Source organism: Microtus oregoni, unplaced genomic scaffold (genome assembly GCF_018167655.1).
Source record: "Microtus oregoni isolate MIOR12 unplaced genomic scaffold, Mior012 000022F_ref0000154, whole genome shotgun sequence".
Classification (NCBI taxonomy): domain Eukaryota; kingdom Metazoa; phylum Chordata; class Mammalia; order Rodentia; family Cricetidae; genus Microtus; species Microtus oregoni.
Window position 1 is genome coordinate 12,513,038 of NW_024543081.1, and position 27,204 is coordinate 12,540,241.

At 49.4% G+C, this 27,204-nt stretch overlaps 1 protein-coding gene across 1 annotated transcript; it reads right to left on the reverse strand.

The window, feature by feature from the left end:
* Positions 1 to 2,235: 2,235 nt before the first annotated feature.
* On the reverse strand, positions 2,236 to 13,274 carry Tex33 (testis expressed 33). Its single transcript, XM_041671679.1, has 4 exons — positions 12,930 to 13,274; positions 11,002 to 11,146; positions 2,500 to 2,610; positions 2,236 to 2,327 (listed from the first exon to the last, which is right to left on the reverse strand). The coding sequence occupies exons 1-4, from the start codon at positions 13,257 to 13,259 to the stop codon at positions 2,236 to 2,238; spliced, it is 678 nt and encodes a 225-aa protein (XP_041527613.1). The 5' UTR covers positions 13,260 to 13,274.
* Positions 13,275 to 27,204: the final 13,930 nt, after the last annotated feature.

A 27,204-nucleotide genomic window follows, 5' to 3' on the forward strand; every position in this document is an offset into this window, starting at 1 on the left:
ACCACAGAAATAGACCATCTGGAGTATATGTTTTACCTGTGGTGCTGGTCCCAGTTGTATTATACGTCCCACCATGGTACACATCCTACCTGCGGTTTTCATCACAGCACTGGTACACATCCTACCTGCGGTATTCATCCCAACACTGGTACACATCCTACCTGCGGTATTCATCCCAACACTGGTACACATCCTACCTGCGGTATTCATCACAGCACTGGTACACATTCCACCTGAGGTATTCATCACAGCACTGGTACACATCCTACCTGCGGTTTTCATCACAGCACTGGTACACATCCCACCTGAGGTATTCATCACAGCACTGGTACCCATCCTACCTGCGGTATTCATCACAGCACTGGTACCCATCCTACCTGCAGTATTCATCACAGCACTGGTACACATTCCACCTGAGGTATTCATCCCAACACTGGTACACATCCTACCTGCGGTATTCATCCCAACACTGGTACACATCCTACCTGCGGTATTCATCACAGCACTGGTACCCATCCGAGCTGCGGTGTTTATCTCAGCTATGCTAACCATCCTTTTTGGGAGGTGGGTGGAGGGAGTTGAGACAGGGTTTCTCTGTAGCTTTAGAGCCTGTCCAAGCCTGTCCTGGAAAGCTCTAGTAGACCAAGCTGGCCTTAAACTTGCAGAGGTCCATCTGCCTCTTTCTCCCAAGTGCTGGGATAAAAGGCGTGTTAACCATCTTTATTGATGTATTCATATTTAATAATTGAAGTAGTCAGCCCAGCTGTGGTACCCATCCCAGTTACAATGCTCCTCTCAACTGTGGAACCCTTCCCAACTATGGTATCATGCCAGCTATGGTACCATCCCAGCTGTCGTACCCATCCCATCCAGAGTATCCTTTCCATCGTGGTACCCTTCCCAATTGTGGTACCATCCCAGATGTGGTACCCATCCCATAGAGTATCCTTTCCATCGTGGTACCCTTCCCAATTGTAGTACCATCCCAGATGTGGTACCCATCCCATCCAGAGTATCCTTTCCATCGTGGTACCCTTTCCAATTGTGGTACCATCCCAGATGTGGTACCCATCCCATCCAGAGTATCCTTTTCATCTGTGGTATCCTTCCCAATTGTGGTACTATCCCAGATGTGGTACCCATCCCAGTTACAATTCTTCTCTCAGCTGTGGAACCCTTCCCAACTATATAGTATTATACCATGTATGGTACCATCCCAGATGAGGTACCCATCCCATCCAGAGTATCCTTTCCATCTCCAGTACCCTTCCCAACAGTGGTATCTTCTCAGATATAGTACCCATCCCACTTGGAATATTCTTTTCATCTGTGGTATCCTTCCCAATTGTGGTACCATCCCAAATGTGATGCCCATCCCATTTGTAGTAACTTTTCCATCTATGGTACCCTTCCAGATGTGGTACAGTCCATCCCATTCATAGCATCCTTTCTATCTGCAGTACCCTTCCCAACTGTGGTACTATCTCAGATGTGGCACCCATCAAGCTGTGACAATCAACCCAACAGTAGTACCCATCCCTACTATGGTCCAGAACTGGGTGACTTCTGGCGAGGTCCAGGAAGACTTAGACTGTCCTGAGGTGTCCGCAATTTCTCTGGTTCTCCAATGTCTGCCAAGATCGTCTATGTGGCTTCCTGGCTCTTCATTCAGAATGTTGGGAATAACAAATGCTCTGCTGCATGCCCAGCTCAGAAAAGTGTTTACCAGGCAACATCTCGTGCATGGCCTTTGTCGTCCGTCTATCTCACTGGCCCGAACTGAGCCATGTGCCCATTTCTGAACCAATCACTCTGTGCATAAGGGAGACCCATCAGATCTGCTCCTAGGTTAGAAGAGGGAGATGACATGGCCAATTCCTCTGAAGTCTGCAGGTTCGTGGGAGAGGAATAAACGCCTAGAGACAGTTGAAATCAACCAGAGACCACACGAAGGGTATAGCCTAGCAATGTCCAGTAGAGGACCCGTCACCCAGTTGAGCACTCTGGCTCAACTCTCCCAACTCTTCCTGAGGTCACAGAGGAAGCCATGAAGAGGGGGGTCTCAGAAACCTAGCTGCTCAGAGCGTCCATCCTCCTCAGTTGTTCTTCCAGCCCCACACATGGGTCCCCATCCCGGCGCGAAGAGAAGTAGAACGCAGGGGCAGGGCTCAGACCTGGGCCCGCCTTTCTTTATTGATAGCACTCTCCGCGAGCTTCCTTCCAATGTCCTTTCAGCTACTTGCCCTTGGATCTGCCCTTTTCTCCGTATTTCTCTTCCAGTGCCTTTTGCAAGTTCATATTCATGGCATTTTTCTGGTGCCACCGTCCTGCAGGGATGAGGGGAGGGACCATCACAGGGGCCAGCAGCTTCCAGGAGGTCCAGACCCACTCAGTGTCTTGTCACCCCGGCCCCAGGCCCCTGCCTCCTGCCCTGCACCTTGCAGACACTCACCCTGTCCAGGGAGGAGAGGACCGCCCCGCAGCCCAGATTCCACTTACCTAGCTCATCCGTCTTCCTGCCGTGCCAATGCTCTACATCCCTCACTGATTTCTCAATCACCTCTGGCGTGTAGGAAGCCTTCATGAGGCTCTTTGTCTCCTGGGGTGGCCCTGTAGACACCGTGGAGAAATCCCTGAGTCATTGAACGTATGGCGCCCTATGCACCCTGTGCTGTATCTCAGTGTCAGTTTGCATGGAAAAGAGGGGAGTGGGAGAGTTTAACATCCCCCAGTGTTAAACTCTCTGAGTCTTGGATTATTTACCTACCCTAGGGGATACGGTCTTCTTTCAAGATTGGGAAGATTATGCTCGTCTTTTTTATTGTTTGTTTTTATTTTATGTGCATTGGTGTTTTGCCTGTATGCATGTCTGTGTAAGGGTGCCAGATTTCAGAGTTACGGTTATGAGCCGCCATGTGGGTGTTGGGGGCCGAACTCCCATCCTCTGAAAGAACAGCCAGTGCTCTTAACCGCTGAGCCATCTCATCTCTCCAGCCCATTTAAGCCTTTAAACTCAGCTTCCCACAGAGTCTCAGGGCAGGGATAAAAGTAGACACCTTGTCAGGCTCTAGCATGAATGGCCTTTAGCCCAGTTCCCGGGAGAATCCTTGTTCCCATCTGAACACACCATAATAGTCCACTGTTTACGTGTGCATTGATGGTGTGGGTTCCTCTGCTTCCCCAAGAATCACCCTTTAGTTGAGCCTGTAGCTCTCTGGGATTTCTCTAGCTCAAAACTCCAAAATTTCCAGATTCCTCCCACAAGCTAGTCTCAGAATCCCATGCTCAGGTTTAGTCACGGCACGGAGCTCACATCTCTGGCAAGAGTCACAGTGTCAACCAGTTTTTGGTCACTGTGGCAAATGCCTGAGCCAAAGAACTGAAGGCAGCTAAGAGGTATTTTAGCCCATGGTTCCAGAGGTTTCAGTTTAAGGGTTTGGGAGGAGGGGAGCTCATATCATGGTAGCCAGGAAACAAGGAAGGTGCCACCCACATCCTGGGTAGACTTTCACCTTACCTCCACACTCCTCCACCCTCCACCCACACCCTCTCCCCTCCACCCACACCCCTCAACCCTCAACCCTCCACTAACACCCCTCAACCCTTCACCCACACCTCTCCACCCTCCACTCCACACCCCTCAACCCACACCCCTCCACCCTCACCCCTCCACCCTCCACCCCTCCACCCTCCACTCTCCACCCACACCCCTCCACCCTCCACCCACACCCCTCAACCCTTCACCCACACTTCTCCATCCTCTACCCCATACCCCTCCACCCTTCACCCCACACCCTGACACACACACTTAGTTGATATTTCTGGAAACTGCCTTCCAGACACACCCAGAGGCTGGCTTACTAATCTTCTAGACCTCAGTCCAATCAGTGTGGCCGTCAAGAGCAACACCTACCACACTAGGTCAGAGTTCCACACTGAGCCACACCCCCAACCTGCTGCAAGTGAAGATATCCAAGGAGCTAAGGATAATTCCAAACTGTTCCCTCCAGGGAACGCCCTTACTGAATCAGCCCTCCTAGGAAGCAGCTGAGACAACAGATGAATGGATCGATTGACCCCTGCTCACTGTTGGGGCACAGACTGAGGCTAAGTGTTCAAAGTCACACAGCTGCAAAGTTAAAGAGCCCGGCCAGGGCAGCTCAACCTTTGACTTTAAAACAGGCGGGCATTGCACAGAGAGAGGTGGGAGAGTAACAACAGCCTTCGGCAGGCCTGAGAAGGCAGAGGACCCCTCTAATGCCTTCCGATGAGGATGTGTCTGTGATGCACCCGAAAATGTAAAAAATAACTAGAAAATGAAAAGAACACCAAAAAAGAAAAAAAAATGTGACTGCGGAGAATAAGAAGAAAGTTTGTGCAAATTTAAAAAAAGAAAAAGAAAAAAAAAACAAATAGAAAACACAAAGAAAGCATGGATCGACCCAAATTCATCAGCAACAGAAATAAAAACTGACTTCACTCACTGGTTTTTCTGGAGAACAGATTGCCAGAGTAAATAATTCCAGACCTGTATTATTTAAAGCATATATTTAAAAAAAGACACAAGGAGAGGATAAATATGAAAGGCTAGAAAAAGATACATCAGACAAAATGTCAGCTGAGCACAAGCTGCCACGGCTACACCCGTACCAGACAAAACAGCCTGTAAGTCAACAGCAGTAGGAGACATAAAAATAACGGGGGCTGGCACTATAGCTCGGCAGGTAGAGGCGCTTGCGGCCAAGTCCATGACCTGACCGAGTTCAATCCCTGGCACTCATATGGTGGAAGCAGAGCTCAGACTCTTGCAAATTGTCCTCTGACCTCTACAGGCATGACACAGTATGTGTGTGAGTCCCCTACCCCTTCATACAGGCACATTAAAAATAAAATCTTTTTAAAAATTTATATAAATAACTATGTGAGTTAGCTTCATGATTCTAAGCTTGCTTTATTGCGAGTATCTGAATAGACATAGCAAGATCCAGAGAGAAACTGATGAACCTGTTACCATCAGGAAGGATTTAGAGGTTCACCTTTCACTAATTAATAGATCAAGCGAGGAGTAGTATTAAAGAATGACAGGATTCGTGGAGAATCATTAACAGGCCTCTCCCTCTAGGCAAACACAAAGCCTCGAGCCAAAAGACCAGCCGAAAGCTCCTGAGATCTGCAAATGCAGTCGTGGGCTGGTCTGTAAAGCAGCTCCCAGCAACATCCACGGACCCGCAAAGTTCCTGCAGGCCGCATTCTCTGAGGATGAGGCCGCCAAGATAGAAATCACTCTGGAAAGCAAACTTGCAGGCTTGGGGTTTACAGTTGGCAAGGCTTACGTAACAGTGAATTAGAGGTTTGGTCAAAGCCCCCAGTCCTGATGGCAACCAGAATCAAAGTGGCAACATGACAGTCCCTGGACAGAACTTGAAGGCAGGCCCTAGGTGAGGCTGTCAAATGGCCAGATTTGGGGGGTATGGTGGCTAGCATCGTTTAAAAGGATTGCTCTGGCTTTTTAGATTCCCTGAGGCAGAGATGAAACCCGCTTCTCACCTCTCAGAATAAATCTAACTAGATGGGATTAGGGTTTGCTTTGGGAGCTCGTGCATTGCCTCAGAGTCTGGAGGATGGCCATAACAGAATAAAAATCTTCAGACTGAGATGGGTCAGAGCCACGTGGGCCAGCTGTGTCTCCAGTGCAGAGAACACCATGCTTCTGTGAAGCAACCACAGGCAGTAGAGAGACGTGCAACCCCAAGACCCCCAGGCTTTAAGAGGGTGGGTGCGCAGGGCACCAACAGAAGCACCAAGAACATCCCCAAACATCAGACTCCAGGGCGGGGGCGTGAGGAGACAGCAGGGGTGAGGACACAAGGTGACATAAAACTCACCACTGTGTTTGATTTCAAACCCCTGCCACACTTCAGCCTGCAACAGCGAAGTCAAAGACTGCAGGACTCTGGGGGTCCCGCCCCCCTCTCCTCTTCATGAATCCTGGCCGTGGGGGCTGAAGCAGTTGCCAGTCCAAGCCAAAGCCAAACCCAGACTCTGGAGCTTCCATCTGTGGTAGCTACACAATTCCAGTTCACCTTGTGAGGGTGTGTGGGTGTGTGTGCGCATGCACACGCCCCTCCATGCTGCATAGCCAAAGTAATTCTGGAGACTGAACCTAGGGCCTCAAACATGCTGAGCAAATGCTTTGCCACTTGGCTACATCCCAAGCCCCAGGAAATACCATTTTAAATAGTTATCTTCTACAATAGGATGGTAATTTATGACCCAAGCACTTAAGAAGCTGATGTTAAGAGGGTCACCCTGAGTTTCTGGCCAGCCTGGGCTACATAGTGAGATTCTCACTCAGAACAAAAACAAAGAAAAAGAAATCCATTTGCGATAAGTGGCAAAATGAGATTTTCTTACCCCAAATTACAAAATACTGAAGGAAGGTTTAAATGGAAGAAACTGTTTAGCATACTGATAAATTGAAAAATGAATTAGTACCACACTGACAATTGCCCCTGTGATGTGGGAGAGTCTTCTGTTTTGTGTTACTTTCATTGGTTAATAAAGAAACTGCCTTGGCCCTTTTGATAGGACAGAAAATTAGGTAGCGAAGTAGACAGAACAGAATGCTGGGAGAAAGAAGCCGAGTCAGTCTGTTGCCATAGCTCTCCTCTCCGAGATGAACACAGGTTAAGGATATTCCCGGTAAGACACCACCTCGTGGTGCTACACTCATTAGAAATGGGTTAATCAAGATGTGAGAGTTAGCCAGTAAGAGGCTAGAGCTGATGGGCCAAGCAGTGTTTAAAAGAATACAGTTTCCGTGTAATTATTTTGGGTAAAGCTAGCCAGTGGCCGGGTGCCCTCCTGGGTGGTGGGAAACAACCCGCCACTCCTACTACACCCCTGAATTGATTAACCGAGTCAATGTGCTCCAATCAAAACCCCAAAGAGGATTTTCCTGGAAATTGTCTAATTGATCCTCAAACAATCCTCACAATGAAGGGCCCAGAAACCCTCCAGAACTGCCTGATTGCGGCCCTAAGTATATCCTGGCTTCCCATTACCACTACTGTAACACATTCCCCTACACCCAGTACTTTAGGGGCAAGAAGGTGTGTGTTCCCAGATACCTTACAATATTTCAGTGACCACAGTGGCGTACTAGATGGGTGGCCAGATAGGAGAACCAGTAGTCTAGGAATAGTAGGTGAAGATGCGCTAATTTGTTTATGCTGTGGAATGTTTATTTCATCAGGCAAAGATGTGTTGCATTTGTTTAATTAACTCTGTGAAGCTGTGTTACTGTGCCTGCCTAAAACACCCGACTGGTCTAATGAAGAGTTCAACAGCCAAAATCTAGGCAGGAAACAGAAATAGGCAGGGACGCTAGACAGAATAAACAGAAGAGGGAAGAGCAGAAATGGAGAATAAGAGAATGATGTGGGGAAGGGGGCAGCTACACATTCAGCCACAAAATAAGAAGGAAAGAAAGGTATATAGAATAAAGAAAGGTAAAAGCCCAGAAGCAAAAGGTAGACAGGATAATGTAAGAAAAGCTGGCTAAAACTAAACCAAGCAAAGGCCGGGCATTTATAAGTGAGACTAAGTCTCCGTGTATTTATTTGAGAGCTGGGTACGGCCACCATAAGAGTAAAGAAAATTCGACCACACCAGAGCCTTTTGCATGTGGAAACCTGAAGGCAGACACCTGGGGGGCGGGGCAGAGGAGGTGGGAAGGATGGGACTCTTGGAGAGATAAATACTCCACACAAAAGAATTAGAAAGGAATCCTTCTCCCTGCCCACAGAAGTGGATTTGAAGTGGATTAAGGGCTTAAAGCAAGCCTAAGAAAGCAGAAAGGATTAGATCCATGACTCAGCATAGCCTGTGCTCCCTTTTGCTCCTGCAGGAAGACTCCATCTCCACAGCCAAGTAGCTTTCTTCAGGCTGCTCAGGTAAACTGCTTTGAAATCAGCCCAAATCCTGCTTTCACGCCCAAGTCCATTCTTTAGCCTGCTCTGCTTGATCTACTACCCCACCCGTACACAAATGCCCAGGCTCCTGGGGCTGTGTGACCTGAGCCCTCCTGAGCTGCCACTTGGCACACAGTGTTATTCTTTCGGTCCCTGCTCTAGCCACGCCCACTCCTTTTTAACCTCTGACCTCGCCCGCCATCGCTCTCTCTCCGTTTTCTCTCCCGGTGTACACACGGGGCTTTGCCTCTCTCCTCCTCTCTCTCCCTCCTTCTCTCCCTCTCTTTCTTCTCTCTCTCTCCCTTTTTTTCTTTCCCTCTTTCTTAATAAATGTTTATGGCTATTTCCTGTGTTTATATGTCTGTTACCGCTGCCACCGCCAGCACGGCTCGTGCCCTCCCGCTGGTGGGAAGCTGTAGCCGCTTTTCTCACGGTGACTCCGCCAGCCCGCCCCGGGGACCTACAACCGTCTCTTCGGGGCTAGCAGCTGCTTTTATGGCTCCATGGGTCTGCTCACATGCGCCCGCTGCATTGGGGGTTCCGCCGCGTGACTTCCCGCTGCCGCTGGGAACCCCCCATATATTTTTTTTAAATATTTATTTATTTATTATGTATACAGCATTCCTTCCATGTGTGCCCACAAGCCAGAAGGGGGTGCCAGGTCTCGTTATAGACGGCTGTAAGCCACCATGTGGTTGCTGGGAATTGAACTCAGGACCTCTGAAAGAGCAGTCAGTGCTCTTAACCACTGAGCCATCTCTCCAGCCCCCCCCCCATATATTTTTTAAGAATAACACACAGTGCCATCCAGATGTACAGTGCACCAGCCCAGCAACTGGACCTGAAATGTCTTTCAAGGGCCAATGTCGAACGCTTAATGCCCAGTTTGGCACTAATGGCAGAAACCAAGGTAGGGCCTACTGGGAGACTTCAGGTCACTGGGCGGGGGAGGAAAATCCCCTATGGGATAATGGGACTTGCCTTTTTTCCCCTTTGTTCTCACTTGTCAGTCATGAGGTTGAAGAGCTTTGACCCATCACACACACCCTGCCACGCTGTTGTGCCTCACCGCAGCCCCAGAAGGACAAGAAGCCAACTGATGGTAGCCTAGGTGACCTCCAAATGCCAACTGATCGTAGCCTAGGTGACCTCCAAAGACATGAGCCATGAGAAAGATCTCCTCTGCTTTTGGTTTAAGGGTTTTATTCTTGTCACCAAGGCTAACCTGGAACTCACTAGGTAGTCTAGGCTGTCCTCAAACTCATAATAATCCCCCTGCCTCTGCCTCCTGAGTGCTGGGATTATGGACATGTACCACCACATCTAGTTAACCCTTTAATAAGTTGAGTATCTTGGGCATTCCTGTTACAATAACAAAAGGCTAATAAGCATACCAGGCCACCATCATGTGTCCCCCTCCTGGATGTTTATAGTCCTTCCTCACTGCTGTCCTCGTGTCTGCCCTACCCGGTCCCACAACTCCCTGTGTCCGAGTGTTGGAGCAATCCTTCATTCAAGCCGAGTGAGCCCATTCCTCTGCCTCCTGTACTAGCTTAGTCTCCTACTCTACCTTCGAAAAGACTTCTCTACCCTGGTCTGGCTTCTCTACCCTGCCTCAATACAGCACACCTCACCACTGCCATCCACAAATGCCAAGGTGAATGAATCCCCATGGTGGGGCCTTGACGCGGACACTGGCGGTCACATGCTTAGAGTGCTGCGGGTCGAAGCCCTCATTTTGGTGCCAGTCTCCCCATACAGGCTACTCCCACCTAGTTGTAAGATACCATTTGTATGCCAGTCACTTCGGGAAAACCCAACAATGGTCCCTTGTGAGTCTAGCTTTGCGAGCTAGCAGGAACTGGTTCCTGCTCACCCTTGGCACACTTCCTCTGCCTAGGCTGGGTGAGGGGAGCACAGACTCTTAAGAACAGTATTCTTTCATGCTCATATTCACATTTTATAACGTTGTAGGTAAGATCTTTTGGGTGACCAGTGTCAATGAGAAAAGGCAGAATTCCGGGCTCCAAAAGAGAGGGCAATTTGATCTGATCTGGCCTTCCTCCCCCTGCACCACCTCTTCCTCAAACTCAAAGAAAAACCCAGAGAGGCTTCCAGTGTGTGTCTGGTTCCTCGGGTGACAGGGACCCAAGCCAGGGGAAAGAGGCCTGCCAGACCCTAGGAGCACTGGAAACAGCGGGAGGGAGGAGGACCTAGGAAAGTAGGCCCTTGACAGGGAAGCTGAGCGGAAAGGGTGTAGCGAGAAGCTCCTGCATGCTCAGTGTATACCCCATCTCAGCAATCGAGGAAGCCTGGGGAATCCTCTTAGCCCTAGGAACCGTCCTTGTGAGTCCTACTTCTCTTCACACGACAGATCTTGAGCACTTGGCTGCAAGCCCAGCCATGACATGAAGTTCATGGCGCCCCAGAGCCAAACAGGATTAGACAGGCCAAATTATCCTTCTGGAAATGGCACCCCTCCAATTCACCTGTCCTTTCCTCCAGGTGATGCCACCACTAGGTTCCGGGGAAGACAAATGAATGGCCTGTCACCCCAACCCCTGTACTGGAACCTGCCCGTGGCCATAAGGGCCACTCTGGTTATCAACCTGGTTGCATAGGGAGGGCTCCTTGCTCATAGTCATCCCCAGCTAGGGAGTGGCCAACTGACCTTTGAACCCAAGAAAGCTGATATTGTCACTGTCACCAAAGGTGTTAGGTCAGGGATGCCTGGGCCTCCCCCTTGTAGACTAGGAAACCAGAGGTGTCCAGTGTGAGGGCCTCACTACCAAGTGGGCTGCATCACCTGCACAGTGAAGACACACCGGCCAGGGTCTAGCTGGTCCTGGCATTCCTGTAGGACATGCCAGCATGAAGGATGCCTTAGGTGCTTATAAACTGAGTATCTGTGGAGCTATGCATTGGGGCCTTAAGGCCCAGGTAGGGTGGACACCCCAAAGGCCTTCTGTGCCCAATGTTCTCTGGACCACGCATGCTCACGGTCCCACCCTGGCCTTTGTAATCTGACCTTGAAACAAGTTGGACCGCATGTGGTAGCCCAGGTCATAGTAGTCTGTGAAGATGGAGGAGATTTGTGCAGGGCTCTGGGTCCTGCTGGGCCATGAGCTTGACCTCTTCTGGCCCTCAAAGATTTCACCAATGGCCTTTCGAGCCTGAAGGAGGAGGCAAAGGAAAGAGACAAGTGATGGGAAGGTAAGGACGTGCTGGCTTCCTGCTCCCCTGCCTTCCCCACTGCAGGCTTAATCCCCCAGGGCAAACTCTGCACCTCCCCATCCATTTCCTCCTCCCAGTCTTAAGTGATTCTACACATATTGAGCTCTTACTGGGTACACCATCAGGCAGTGATTCTACACATATTGAGCTCTTACTGTGTACACCATCAGGCTGTGATTCTACACATATTGAGCTCTTACTGTGTACACCATCAGAAGAGGGTCTTCATAGGGTGAGCCTGTCCCCGCCATTTTAGAAATATGGAAACAGGACTTTAAAAGGCCAGACTCCCCCAGTTTACACAGCTTGCAGCTTACTATCAAGGCGTCCCACAAGCCAAACTTCTTAGTTTACACTGAGACCAACTTCTTCCTCATATCAAGAAAGAAACTGAGGCCCAAAGGAACGAGTCTGGGCCTATGGGTCAGGAAACCTGAGTATGAGCCCATTCTGACATAGAGCAGCTCTTGACTTCGGCAGGTCTTGGACCCTCTCTAGGCCTTGGTTTCTCTGCTTGTAAAATCTGGGTGGAAGGCAAACCTGAGAGTCTGCAAGGAGCTTTTAGCTCAGACATTTGCCACTTCCGTGGCACCGGGGACCTGTGTCCTGGAAGCTGCGGTGGACAGGCAAATGGTGGCTAAACAGAAATGGCGTCTTCCCAAGGCCAAGAGTGAACACACCCATCTCCACTGGAACAAATCCCTCCAAGTAGGGAAGAACATTTAAGGCTGTGACCCACCCCCAGAGTGTCTGATGGGTGGAGTTATTATACCTTGAAATGACAAAAGAGGGCGAACCCGGGAGGGCCCTGACCCTGTGTCTTTTATTGCACGGATCTACTGGCCTGTGGGTCTGAGCAGATCACACACAATGCCTCTCCTGGTCCCAGCTACCCTCTGTTTAAAAGGAAGCAATAACCTCTGCCCTGCTGACCACAGATTGTAGTTGTTGAAATGGTGGCCTTCAAATAGGACTCAATACGAATGAAAGCTTATCCTTTGACTAAAACTGGCAGGTGAATTTAGTCTCAATTTTCAATTGATAAGTAATGGCTGTCTAGAATAATAGAGCAGGTGGGGAAGAGTGCCAAGATTGATTACTCATGCCTGCCATGAATAGGGCTAGACTTGTGGTATGCCTGCCATGGATTCATCAGCCTGAATGGTTTGGGTGCTTCATTTTGCAGATCTAGTACCTGAAGGCCAGAGATAGAAAGCAATTTAACGAGAGTCACCTGGCCTGCGGAAATAGAGCCACTGGGGAAATAGAGTCACAGGAATAGAGCCACAGAAATAGAGCCATGGTCCAAACCTGGGTCTCTGATACCCAGTAAGTGTAGTCTATACATGCACGTTGGCCCTCTTAGGAGATGTGTTCAGATTGAAAATGTCTAATGCAAACAACAGACTTGTAATTGCAACGTCGGTAGCAGCCAGGGTACTAGAACAGGCTCTAGATCCTCATCCACGTGACTGGGTAGATGTGGCTGACTTGCTTAGCTCCTCTTGCCTTGGACTTCGTGTGAAATGGTGGTGATACCTCTTGCCTCATAGTCGTCACGCACAAAGGCTTGAGACAGCACACGGCGCCTAATGCATAGCAGGTCTCAGTAAACGCCACTTCCTAACAGTTTAGGGACCGGTTCCAGAAATGAAATTTGAACTCATGAAGTCTCCACGCAACCCTCTCCCACCGTCAGTCTCCCATGTCCCTGCTCTTCACCTGTTCCTCAGAGATCAGATGGTCCACCACCTTGCTCCCAAACTTGTGGCGGATGTTCTCAGGAATGGCGCTGTCCTTCTGGCTCAGGGACACTGTCCGCTCTGGGGTCTCCCTGGATTCTCTCGAGTTGAATCTAGATGCCCCCTTCTTCAGATCCTCGGGCTGTGAGCCCATGGTCAGAGAAGTCCTGCTGGCAGGAGTTGGTGGCGGAGGTGGGACCTCCAGGTGGCCCTGGCCCAGGGAACTGCCTCGAGGGCTCTGAGGGAGCCCTGGCTGGTGCTTGAATGTGGAGCCGTCCAAGTTGCTATGGGCAGCTCTCCGTGAGTCCATGTCCTGCTGGCCCTCCTTGTTGTCTGGCTGGGTCCTTGTCAAAGTGGTTGTACCTGAGCAGGTGGGAAAGGGGGGCAGAGAGAGACAGGAAACCACAAGACAGGTGTGAGAAGCAGAAGCAGGAAAGGTGACAGAGGGGCCAGCAGAAGGAAAGCAGACAAAAGCCGGAGAGCCAGAGGCAGACAAGGGCATGGAGCAGAGAAAGCAAAGGATCCCAAGGCAAGGTGAGAAAAGGGAGAGGAGGGAGACAGAGAAAGGTCAGTGAGCAGACCTCCACACGACAGGGTTGTCCCCATAGAGCTATGACCGTAGGGGCTGTGACCCAGGCCTGTCCAGCCTTAATTAGGCCTAACAGCATGACCTTTAAACAAGAGATTCGCCCTCTCTGTGCCTTGGTGTCCCCTGGCTCACTTTGGTAAGTTCCCTTTCCCACTGTGAACCCCAAGAAACCATTCGATGAATCCAATAAGCATGGGGGTGGCAGAGGTGACTCTTGGCTTGGCCAAATTTCAGGACTGCAAAGTGCCAGAATGGGGTCCCAGCCTTGGTCTTTGCTCCCCAACACCTCCTCTGCCTTCCATCCTAACCACCTCCCAGGATCTCAGGGATACTAATGGCTCCCTCTCTTATTCCCGCTTGTATCACTTCAAAACTCCTGATGCCAGAAAGACTGCTAGCCTCATCCCGTGGACCTCCACTCCTGTCATCCCTGGCTCAGACAAGGGACTGCTGCTGCCTTCCCTGCACACCCCGAGACACCCCATCTCTCAGCTTCCCCTAGACGGGTCCACTCCATGCTGAGGCAGTCGCCCCCTTTTTTTGAAGTTTTTAACTTTTATTTTTATGTACACAGGTGTTCTGCCTGCATGTACGTGTATGTTTATGCACCACATGTATACAGTGGGAGGCCTGAAGAAAGCGTTGGGTTCTCAGGTATTGGAGTCACAAACAGTTGTGAGCCACCATGTAGGTACTGGGAATCGAACCTGGGTCCTCTAGATGAGCATCTATGGTTCTTAACTGCTGAGCCATATCTCCACCACCCACCACTCCCCTTTCTTGAAAGTAAATCAGACCCTTTCTTCAAGTGTGTGCGCACACACACACATACACACTCATGCACACATGCATGCACATACTCCCGCAAACACTTCCAAGCTGGTCGAGCCAGTTCTCTGGTCAACACCCAACACTGTCCACAGTCCACCCTCACAGCCCTGGGTTTTTCCTTTCTACCTCACTGTGAGTTCCACGACACCTTTCTCCTCCTAGATAAGGGGAGAGGATCTCACAAGTGAAATCCATGTAGTGGGTCAGTCTCGGGCCTTGCACAATACCCCAAGGTGCACAGAACGTTAAAGCCCTTTAGTAAGGGAGAAAACAAGTGACTGGCTGCCATGTTACAAGAAACACCAGCACCTCACCCAGGCCAAGAACCGTCTCCTCTCATTCCCACTGCAAACCATGCGACAGCTAATGTGTCTGAATGGGGCTAACCAGGAGTGTTCTCTCTAAGTGATATGGCCGTGTGTCTGCCGGTATACCCGCTGTGTGCAAGTCCTCATGCCCCTCCCAGCCTGCCCCCATCCTCAGTCCCAGGAGCCAGCCAGAAATGTTTGGGTAGCTTCCCCCTAAGTATTCCTGAAGAGGCTTCCAAGTCTACAACAGACAGCTTGTTTTGCTTTTGTGTATAAATGAAATCTGACTTCACGATGCACTGACCGACTGTTTAAAAAACCTCTCTGCCCTGCAGGGACCCAGTCCACTCCACAGAGAGGGAGGGCACGGTCCTTCCTTCTTCACACTCCCTGCCTGCTACCCTACTGTTTGGCGGTCACCAGTCAGGCTTTTAGGGCAGGCTGGTGCAAACATCAGACTTCACTGCTGTGACTCTCTTGCTCTGTTGCAAACCCCTCTTCTCCCCCAGGGAGAGGGCACAGAGAAAACTGGGCACTCTCTCCCCCTTTCTTCCAGCTTCCTCCTGCCTTTCTTGTTCCACTCTTTGTCCCCACCCCTTTATTACCCACAAAAGGCAAGGGGAGAAACTGTCTCCTGGAGCCAGATGGCCCTCCCAACCCCCTTCTGGGTTCTGCCCAAAGCAGCAGGCAGCCAGGCAGTGGGACCTCCGGGGACAACTAAGGCTGCCAGAGTAGGAATCTTAAGTGGAACACACAGCATGATACACAGAGACACAGCACCTGCCTGGTCGGCTGAAGCTTCACCTGCCCACACCCCTTCCTGATCCAAGGTTCAGGGATATGTCTCCAGCCTGCCCTCCTGGTTGCCTCATCTGCTGAGCCATTATGAAGTAACAATAACAACCAAGCTAGTCTTCTGCCACCCTTCTGGGTTAGTAGCACTTCAGGCCTGGCTGTGTCCTGTGTTTTTGGACTCAGCAGAAGTCCTTTTGTCCACTGTGTGCCTTCCTACTACGTGTCTGGCAGTGAACCAAGGCTCTGGAAAGACAAGTGGAAAAAGAGCCAGCGAGTTTCTGAGCTCTAAGAGCAGAGTATTTGGATGGATGGGATGGATGGATGGATGGATGGATGGATGGTTTGGATGGTTGAATGGATGGGATGATTAGATGAATGAATGGATGGGATGGGATGAATGGATGGATGAATGGGATGGAATGGATGGATGGAAGGGATAGTGTGGTAGTTTGAATGTAATCAGCCCCTATAAACTCATAGGGAGTGACACTATTATTAGAAGTGGTTTTGTTGAAGTCAGTATGGCCTTATTGGAGGAAGTGTGTTTCTGTGGAGGTGGACTTTGAGGTATCCTATGCTCAAGCTACACCTAGTGACATAGTTCACTCTCTGTTGCCTAAGGATCGATATGTAGAACTCTCAGGTCCTTCTCCAGCACCATGTCTGCCTGCTTACTGCCATGCTTTGCCATGAGGATAACTGAGTAAACCTCTGAAACCAATTAAATGTTTTCCTTTATAAGAGTTGCCATGGGGCTGGAGAAATGGCTCAGCAGTTAAGAGCACTGGGTACTCTTTCAGACATCTTGAGTTCAATTCCCATCAATCACATTGTGGCTCACAGCTGTCTATAGAGGGATCTGATATCCTCTTCCAGCATAAATGTGTATATGCAGACAGAGTATTCAATCAATCAGTCAATCTCTAGGGACTGGAGAGACAGTGCAGCAGTTAAGAGCACTGGCTGTTCTCCCAGAGGACCCGGGTTCAATTCCCAGCACCCCACATGCACCTCACAACTGTCTATAACTCCAGTTCCAGGGGATCTGAAATCTTCACACACCAATGCACATAAAATAAATTTTTTTTTTAAAAGTTGCCATGATCATGGTGTCTCTTCACAGCAATAAGAAATCCTAACTAAGACAGATGGAATGGATGATGGATGGATGGATGAATGGATGGATGGATGGATGGATGGATAATTAATAGATGTCTGCATCTGACCTTTCTAAAATCTCATTGTGCCTCTGATCATTATCAGGTGGACAGAGTAAGGAAGCCCAGCTTTGTTTACTACCATGACCAAGGAAGGACCATGAGCAGAATTTTCTAGCTCTGGCTTTTTTTATCAAAATACCTATCACACTCACTGAAAAATACAGACTCTGGAGTCAGACTGCTCCAGGAAAGGCCCAGAACCCAAGGATTTAAAAATCTACCGGAATGACTGGGGTCACTGGGAAGCTTGAGGCAACTGAAGCTCCCAGTGCGCCCCCCCCCCCCCGTGTAATCGCCATCTCCAGCTACCCTGGGGGAGCCTTCCCAGCGTTGACCTGGCTCTGCAACACCTACATAGGACTCCTTTCCCTCCAGGCTGGCATCTTTGTCTCCAGTACACAGAGCATAAATGCACATCCTCTCTGCCACCAACCCCAGCCCATACATTATCCTATGCTGGGCTCAGTCAGGCCTGACGTCCCCCCAACCCTGACCAATGTTCTCAACAGTTCTACACTTCAGATGCATAAGAGTGGCTGCCAAGCCCTTCAGCAACCCCATCTTAACCCCAAGAGACCAGAGACCCGGAGCACATGACGTCAGTTTCCAGGCCTGGCTGCTGAAGGCTCCGAAGCTCTTTCCTCTAGTTTTCTTCTGGTCTTAGAGTGTCCTGAGTCATTTAGGCCATTCCATATGGAGACCTCAGCAAAACTAAAGAAGACGAGGAAGGGAGTCCTCCACCCCCACCCCACCCTAAGAAACCCGTCTTTGCCGGTAGTGTTCCTATCCTACCTGGCTTCTGGCCCAGCTCCATGGACTCTGGCTCTGGGACCCGCAATTTCTGAGCTTGGCCCTGTAGACAAAGCATCACACTCTGAGTGGTTTCAGGTGACATTTTCCATAAAGGATGACAGCTGAGAACTGATCGGAGAGGCCCCAGGGGTCCAGCCAGCCCTGACCAGGCTCCCCCATGCAGCAGCTGTCCTTGCTCTTTCAGCATCCAGCTCAGCCCAGGCCCCAGAACCACCTGCCAGTCACCAGATGCTCCAGCTAGCCAGGGCCACCACCTGGGCTTCCATGGTCTTTCTCACATACCCATGTCACTGGGATTCTCTTACTCTCTCCTGATCTCCTCCCACATCTTCCTCCTCTCTTCCACCAGCTCCAGGAGGCCCTGGCTGTGGGACCACTGCCTCAGTCCCCCTCTGCCATTTATTTAAAACTGTCACATGGTTCTTCACGGATGATTGGGTGAAGGATCTGTGATCCTGAGTTAATGCCTGTTCTTTCTGCATGGCCTCTGCATAACATAGCTTAAAACAGGAATCTTGGGGTGAGGGGAACATGAAACCCAGTGACTCATGAATGCCTGGTTGAGCCTCACCCCAAGTTCATTTTACCCATTGGCTGTTCACTGAAAGAGAAGGAAGTCCACTAGGAGATCCTGAACCCAAGACCATCAGCCCTGCAATCTTTTTCTTGTTTATAGTCCCTTATTTTTAGCACATGTTGAGTCGTCCCCCACGTTTCTACAAATGTAGTAATGTCAGTAATGAAGCCTGGCCTGATAGCGTCTTCAAACTCAGGAAAGGACAGAATAGAAGCAGGAAGTGAGAGCTGGAAGAGTGTGCTGGCTTCATTCCCATCGCTGTGATAAGACACCCTGACAACAGCAGTTGGGGAAAGAGGGTTTCTTTTAGCCCACAACACCAAGTACAGTCCATCCTAGCAGGAAAGAATCCTGGTGGTAGGAACTTAAAACAGCTACTCACATCCCACCCACAGTCCAGAGCAGAGAGAATGGAGTGCTTGTGAGCTTACTACTTGGCTGGCTCACTTTCTCCACTGTTAAATAGCCCAGCATCCAAGCCTGGGGAATGGTGGCGCCCACCGTGAGTTGTGCCCTCCCACATCAGTGAATGTTAATCAAGACAATCTCCTACAGACGTGCCCACAGGCCAACCTGAGCTAAAGAACCTCTCAGTGAAATTCTCTTTTCAGGTGATTCTAAAATTAACCATCAAAGGGATCTCCAAGGGCTGAATCAGAGAGACTCTGTGTGAGTGTGTGTCTCCCCCCGTATGTGTGCATGAGTGCATATGTGTGTCTCCCCCATGTGTGCATGCATGTGTGTGTGTGTGTGTGTATGTGTGTAACTGTCACCCAGCAAGCTGATTTGCTGGTAACCTCAAATCAGGTAGGAACCAGATCAATTTTATTCCCTTAAAAATTGTTAATCAAAACTCCCTCCTAATCTTGACTAAATTCCGTGGGGTCAAGACTTAGAATGCATGAGGCCCTAGGCCAATGCTCTGTACCACAAAATAAAAATTAACATGTGATAATTGTGCCTTTTCTGATGTGACTCCCCCTAGGTTCACAGGCTGGCCAGTCCTCGAGTACAGACTGGACCTAGTGGCTTGTTTCTTGATCAAAATGACATGACGACTCCTGGCTTAGATCCATGACATCTGCCTTCCTCTCCCTGACTTCCTTCAGCTGACTTGCTCCGACTCCCCATGCATGAACCCGACCCATGCAGAAGCCATGTGGAGGGGACTGCAGCAGTCTCTGGCCGGCAGTTCCTGAGAAGCACAGGCCACAGCTCCCAGTGTCCTCAAAGAACCAAGTGAGCCCTGTCCCTGGAAGACCTCAACTCGAAAGTGGAGCTGCCTCCACCTGACCCATTGTGCAGTCGTTCATGGCCATCAGTGGCCCTGGCTGCCCTTGCTGTATCCTCTCCCTTTTCAGACCTATGCTCTAACTTAGTTTCCTGAACTAATTCCAAGAAGTAGTCAGGAAACATGCTGACTGGAATACCCTTTCCTCAGACAAGAGGATGTCATCCCTGAGGAGAAGCCCCTGCTTCTGGTGCATGACGTGGGCTCCCGGGCAGAGCTTTCGAAATGCCAGCAGGAAGTGCATCTCATGCCAACACAATCCTCTTCCCTGAAAGATGGTTCTCGATACATTCCATGTCTGACTTCTTACAGGTCACTCAATAAACCCACATTCTTTCTCCTCAACACATATATTGGACACAAATTTTTCCACATGGGACCTTCCTAATTTGAGTCTTTGTGAACCATAACCTGGTACCTCTGAAAACTTAAGTAACAAACAAACAGATAAAAACCCCTGGGACTTTTAAAAATTTGAAGCCACTGTGCTATCTTTATGTGATGGTGGCAATATCTCACCAACACAATTGATACCAAATTGGGGTGTGGCCAGGGCAAACAAATGAGATTATTGGGGGGTGGGGAATGTTCTGAACCAAGCAATAAGTACCCCTCTGCTGGCTGGAGGAGGTTGGGATATGTGGTAGGAAAATCCTCCATTGCCTTAAGTCCCACAAGAGCAGGAGTCAAGAAATGGATGCTGCTGTCAAGGGCACACTGGGCAGAGAGGTACCATCAGCAGGATTTAGAGGAAGAAGTCCCTTGATATACAGTAGCAGAAACCTGGGCACTGTTGTTTGGGGTGACATGGAAGGAAGGTGGCAAAGCGTTTGACAGACACACCAGCCACACCTGGACTTGGAACAGCATGTTCCTTCCTGTTCCTTGTAGGAAACGGCCATTAAACACAAGGGAGCCCGGCTTCCAGGCTTTGAAAGTTCTCATACTTGGGCTCAACAGGTAAAGGTGCTTGCCAACAAACGTGATGGCCTAAGTACAATCCCTGGAACCCACATGGTGGGAGAAGTGAACTGACTCCCACAAGTTGTCCTCTGACCTCTACATGTGCACCTTAGTGCACACGCACGACACGTGTAAGTGTGTGTGAGGGGGTACACAATAAATAAGATACAATGAAAGTACCCTTTCCACGTGCCAAAAGATGTACAACTAAGAAATGGTTCTGTGCATTGGCACAGGAGGCCACTTTCTAAATTAACCTGAGTAACACAGACGTTGGGAGAAACAATTAATAAATGGGACCTCCTGAAACTGAGAAGCAAAGGACATGGTCAACAAGACAAAATGGCAGCCTACAGAATGGGAAAAGATCTTCAATAACCCCACATCAGACAGGGGGCTGATCTTCAAAAAACTCAAGAAATTGGACACCAAAAGAACACATAATCCAATAAAAAAAAAAGTGGGATATAGACCTAAACAGAGAACTTTCAACAGAGGAATCTAAAATGGCTGAAAGACACTTAAGGAAATGCTCAACATCCTTAGCTATCAGAGAAATGCAAATCAAAACAACTCTGAGATTCCATCTTACACCTGTGAGAATACCAAGATCAAAAACACTGATGACAACTTATGCTGGAGAGGTTGTGGGGAAAAGGGAACACTTCTGCATTGCTGGTGGGAGTGCAAACTGGTACAACCCCACCCCTTTGGATGTCAGTGTGGCGATTTCTCAGAAAATTAGGAAACAACCTTCCTCAAGAGTCAGCAATACCACTTTTGAGTATATATCCAAAGGACGCTCAATCACCACAAGGACATGTGCTCAACTATGTTCATAGCAGCTTTGTTTGTCATAGTCATAACCTGGAAACAACCTAAATGCCCCTCTACCAAATAATGGTTAAGGAAAATGTGGTACATTTACACAATGGAGTACTACACAGCAGAAAAAATGACATCTTGAAATTTGCGGGCAAATGGATGGATCTAGAAAACATCATATTGAGTGAGGTAACCCAGACCCAGAAAGACAAATATCATATGTACTCACTCATAAGTGGCTTTTAGACATAAAGCAAAGAAAAACAGCCTACAAATCACAACCCCAGAGAACCTAGACAACAAAGAGGACCCTAAGAGAGACATGTATGGATCTAATCTATATAGGAAATAGAAAAAGACAAGATCTCCTGAGTAAATTGGGAGCATGGGGACCATGGGAGAGGGTAGAAGAGGAGGGGAAAGGAAGGGAGGGAGTGGAGAAAAATATATAGCTCAATAAAAACAATTTTAAAAGAAAGAAAATGGTTCTAGGGAATAGGGAGCCAATGCAGTTGATAACATGCTTGCTGCAAGCATGAGGGTCTGAGTTCATGGCCAGCACCCGTGTAAAACACCAGGTGTGGTGGTGCATGGCTGCAATCCCAGGGATGGGGAGGTGGAGACAGGAAGAGCCTTGAGGATCTCTGGTCAGGCAGCCTAGACTCCTTGGTGAGATACCAGCCAGATAAAACAAAGGAAGAAGAAAAAAAGTGGGTGGCTCCTGAGGACAGACTCCTTGAGGCTGACCTCTGGTCTCTAAACATAGATACATAGATGTGTGTGCACACATACACATACACGTGTGCACATGCTCACATGAACAAGCACACATGTGCCTACACATAAGAAAAGGCTCCGAGTACTCAGGAGGGTGGGGTGTACAACCTGCAAACATTGTGGGAAGATAAGGAGGCAAGACTATTTTTCAGCCACACAGAGGACTCTTTTAACAGTGGTTCTCAACCCGTGGGTCATGACCCCTTTGGGGGCCAAATGACCCTTTCACAGAGGTCGCTTAAGATCATCCTGCATATCAGATATTTACATTATGATTCATACCAGTAGCAAAATTACAGTTATGAAGTAGCAACAAAACAATTTTATGGCTGGGGGTCCCCACAACTGTATTAAAGGGTCGCAGCATTCGGAAGGTTGAGAACCACTGTATAGGAATGAAGGCAACACCTCATAGAGGCTATTCAGGAAGCTTCCTCAGATAAACAAGACATGACCTCTGTCCAGAGTGACTCACAGACTGTACCGCGAGTTACCAAACTGTCAGCAAAGCGCTGTCAGCTGGACGTGCAAGGGATGCAGAGTGTATGGAACGAGCAGACACCATGGACCGCAATTTTAAGACATCGCTCAGCCTGGACGTGAGTTCACAGTACAGGACATCGAGTGAAAAGCCGTTTCCTGCCTTGGAGTCCGTTCAAGGGTCATTCAATGTCTGTCTGTGGGACTCAGCACCACTGGGGACCCAAACATTGTGTGTCTCCTCCATTCTCATTCCTGAACAGGAATGCCTGCAGGATTCCCCGTGCCTGGGACTTCCTGGCAGTTGGTGACTTCAGGAAGACCCCTGGTGGTGGACTCTGTGAGGAACCCCACCAAAGCCCCACCCGTGCCTGAACTGAATTCGCCCATCCTCTAGTTCTCTGTCATCTCCCCTCATCAGGTGAGCTGGCAGAGATCTCAAGGGGGTGCATTGTGATCCCTGTGAGAGGGATACATGTCTGTGGGGACCACCTGGAAGGCCCCCAGGGAAACTCTGCTTCCCAGTGTTGTTCACGCCCTGTGAGGCAGACAGGACCTCATTTGGTCAAGTCAGCAGACTGGGGTGTGACAGACAGGATGGGCGTCTGCCTTTGTTCAGATGCTCTCTCAGACTGTCTTGCTTTCTGGGCTCTGTTGAAGGCCAATGGCCATATTCTATGTGCATTTCTATAGGCATCATGTGGAGAGGTGAGCTAGCCTCTGCCCAACACCTTATGGAGAGCTCATTCTTCTCTGTGAGAGGCCAAAGTCTCATCCAACACCATGACTGCAGCCTGGGAGAGAAACTGAGACAGGACCCACCACAACTGTGTCCATGTACCCAATCCACTGTGAGGCTATCAACACCAGCACTGTAAGCTGCTAAATGCTGGGGTGATTTGTTACACAGCAAGAGCTGACTGCTACAATTCATATTGGCACTCTGGGGTGGTTTGAATAGGAATGGCCCCCATAGGTTCATATAGTGGAATGTTTGGTCTTTAGGGAGTGGCTCTACTTGATAGAGATTAGGAGGGTGGGCTTTGGGGTTTCAGAAACCCAAGCCAGGCGCCCCTCCTCTTTCTCTCCCTCCCTCCCTCCCCCCCCCCTCTCTCTCCCTCTCTCCTGCCTGCAGCTCCAAATATAGAACTCTCAGCTACTCTCCAGCACCATGCGTGCCTGTCTACTGCCTGCTTCCTGTCACGATGACAATGCACTAAACCTCTGAACTGTAAGCCAGTCCCCAATTAAATGCTTTACTTTGTAAGAGTTGCCATGGTCATGGTGTCTCTTCAAAGCAATAGAGCAGTGACTAAGACAGAAGTAGGCACCAGGGAGTGGGGTGTTGTTGTGTCAGACCTGACCTTGCTGCTTGCTGATGGAATGTGGACTTTGGAAGTTTGGACTGGAAAAGCAGTTGAATGCTTTAAGTAGGGTTTAACGGGCCGTACTATCGAAGCACGCGAGGCAGCGGTGCTGAGCAAAAGCAATGCAGATTATGACAGCTTAAGAGTGTTAGTAAATGACCTCGAGATTGTTCTTGTGATATTTTGGCAAAGACGGTGGCTGCTTATTGCCCTTGTCTGAAAAGTCTGCCTGAGGCTAAATTGAAGAGTTTTGGGTTAATGATGCTGGCAGAGATTTCACAACAGCCTACTTTTGACCGTGGGTCATGGCTATTAGTGGCCAATCTTATATAGATCTACAGTGAAAAAGGAGCAAGCTAAGCAAGGTGAAATAGAAAATGTACAGACAGAGGAGAAAAGGGGCACCAGGAAGTGGAATAAAACTAAGTCCTGTGCTTGAAGAGATAAACAGATTAAAGAAAAGCCTGGTGTTGAATGTAACAGAGAGAGTGGTGACCTCAGGGCCAGAAGCCACCCAGCTAAGCTTCTAACTTGCGAAAATAAATTTAGGGAAGGGCATGGTGGCACACACCTTTCATTCCAGCACTTGGGAAGTAGAGGCAGGCAGATCTCTGAGTTTGAGGCCAGCCTGGTCTACAGAGTGAGTTCTAGGACAGCCAAGGTTAGACCGTGAAGGAAACCATCAAAACCAGAAAGGAGATGTAGATGTGATGGAACAAGCTGGCTCTGACCAGCCCCAGCAAACAGCTTTCCAGCTTTGGTCACGTGGTTCTGGCTTTAGAATCAAGGAGACAAGAAAGGGGTTATAGAATCTTCCTCTATGGCTAAGGAAAGCCTCTGAGGACAGACGTATGTCAGGGGTGTCCCTGCATGGAGGCCCAGAAAGGCCATTGCTTGAAGTGGTGTAGGTGAAGCCTGGATTACCTTGGAGATTTCAAGATGTTAGAGATGCCAGAGCTGTGGGATACCTGCCAAGGAAAGCTGCTAACAGGGAGTGGAACCAGCCCAAGAGAGAGAAGTGTGTTGCAATTCACAAAGCTGAAGGCAGCTGGAGATCTGAAGAGCGTTTGACATCAGACATGGAGATCCAGAGTTTGGAGTTTGCCCAGGTGTTTTTTTTTTTTTTTTCTTGCTTTGGTCCAGTGTCTCCTCACTATGCTCCCTTTTTTTCCTTCTGGAAGGGTAATGTGTATCCTGTTCACATGTTTGAAGTATGTGATTTGCTTTTTTATTTTGATTTTTACAGGAGTTACAGTTAAGAGAGTTCCGTGAGTCTCCAAAGAGACCTGGAACTTTTAAATTGTGTTGAGACTGTCATAGACTATGGGGATTTTTGAAGTTGGACTGAATGCATTTTTGCATCGTGCTATGACTATAAGCCTTTGGGGGCTGGGGAGTGGAATGTGGTGATTTGAGTAGGAATGGCCACTAAGTCTCATATATTTGAATTCGTGGTCATCAAGAAGTGGCTCTAATTGACATAGATTGGGAGGTGTGGCCTTGTTGGAGGAAGTGTGTCACGTCACTGAGTGGGTTTGGGGATTTCAGAAGCTCAGATCAGCCCCGTTACTCTCTCTCTCTCTCCCTGCTGCCTGTGGATCCGGATGTAGAACTCTCAGCTCCTCTCCAATACATTTCTGCCTGTATGCCGCCATGCTTCCTGTCATGATGACAATGGACTACGCCTCTGAACTAAGCCAACCCATGGTTTCTTTAAAAGAGTTGTCATGGTCATGGTGTCTTTTCACAGCAACAGAACAGTGGCTAAGACACACTCCCAGAGCCAGAAGATTGGTGTGTCTTCAGAAGGACCTGCAGTGATGCTCAGAGTCTCTGTGAACTTACTCTGTCATGAAGGAGAAGATGGGGGTCAGGGAGGAAGTAGGATCAGGGGCGGGACTAAAAAGGAACGGGAGTGTCTAACATGCAATAGGCCTTGTGATCTATCTTGAAGTCAAGTGAAGTTCAAGTCTGTGCTTCTAGATTAGCTTTCAGATCATAGCTGGTCCCCCAGCCCCAATCACAACCCGAGATACCCCCCATAGCTACCCCTGGCCCCAGAAGTACAAGCAGTCAGAGCAGCCTTTGCTGGCTGACATAGAAGGTGGGGTCAAAACCAAGAACTGACCTGGAGAGGAAGGTCCTGAGAGGCACTGACCAAGGAGGGGGAGAAGATGCGTGTCGTGCAGCTGCAGCCTGGGCACCTGGCACTCACAAGCAGGTCTGAGTGGGGAAAAGGAAAATGAAACTCCAGTTGGTAGTGGAGCCCCTGCCACCTCACAGGTCCCTCTGCCTCACCTCCCCAGGTAAACCACTCCAGAGGGTCAGACAGAGTAACACTGATACCCCAGAGGACCAGTGGGTTACTAAGGAGCAGACTTCCAAGCTGTTCATTGGAGTTGTCATGGTGACGCTGCACACTGGCCTTTGTTACCTCAGAGGCTGATAAGCTCACCCTTGAGGGGCCAAGACCAAGTGTGTTACTTCCTGATACATCCTCTCAGAAATGTCCACTGAACAGCTACCAAGGCCGGGTTCAAAGGGCTCAGACTAAGTACAAAGAGCAAGGAAATGGTAGACCATGTGACCAAGTCTGTCTGGAAAGAGGGGCTATTTGAGCTGGATCTTGCAGGATGCACAGGAGCTCACTGGTTTAGAAGAGATGGATGGTGAGAGTGGTGAAGGTGTTCAGGATCCCAAATGTGTGTGGTTCAAAGTGAGGGATTCTCCCCACCTGAGCTGGATGTGGGGAATCAGGGAACAAAATTAAAATACGGGTGCGACAATGAAGGTCCTCTCTGCCTTTAACTTCAGGGCTGGCTGCAGATGAGCTCAAGAAAGAGGTTTCTACATAGCAATGTGGAGGCAGAACCATGGCTGTGGACAGGAGCTCTGCCCACCAGCAGGTACAGAGGAGGTGGGACTTCTAAGTGATCTCCCTGGGAGACAGGGACACCGAGCTAAATCCGGATCCTAGGGGCCCGCTACTTATTAGATGCTGTTTTTCTTTCAGTTATGAGGCCCAGGCTGGTCTCAAATTTATGACAGTTTTACCCTTGGGCTCCAGTGTGCTGGATAACAGGTACATGCCACCTCAGGTGGGCCACTTGTGCCACATTCTCTAGGGATCCTGCAGATCCAGACAGAGCCGGCCCACCCACAAACCTCTCAGTTTAGTACGCATCACTGGCCCAGGTTGCAGGAGTAGGAGGTCTAAGAACACCCACCCGGCATCTCAGAAAGGCTACAGGAGGAAAGCTGGCCAGAGCCGGTGGGGCTCATCCTGAGGTTCCCTTGGGCACAGTGATGCAGGTAGACATGGCTGATGGTGGGACACTGCTGTGTGCTCTGCTGAATAGAGAGGCACAGGGTCCTGTCGGCTTTGTCAGCCCCTCACTGTGTGAGTCCCCACGCACCAT

Excerpts from the sequence above, each read along its gene's own strand:
- Tex33 (XM_041671679.1), bottom strand. The coding sequence starts at position 13,259 with ATGGACTCACGGAGAGCTGCCCATAGCAACTTGGACGGCTCCACATTC. Across the intron at positions 11,147-12,929 it reads ATCTGATCTCTGAGGAACAG|GCTCGAAAGGCCATTGGTGA; the intron begins GTGAAGAGCAGG and ends CTCCTCCTTCAG. Across the intron at positions 2,328-2,499 it reads CAGGAAGACGGATGAGCTAG|GACGGTGGCACCAGAAAAAT; the intron begins GTAAGTGGAATC and ends TCATCCCTGCAG.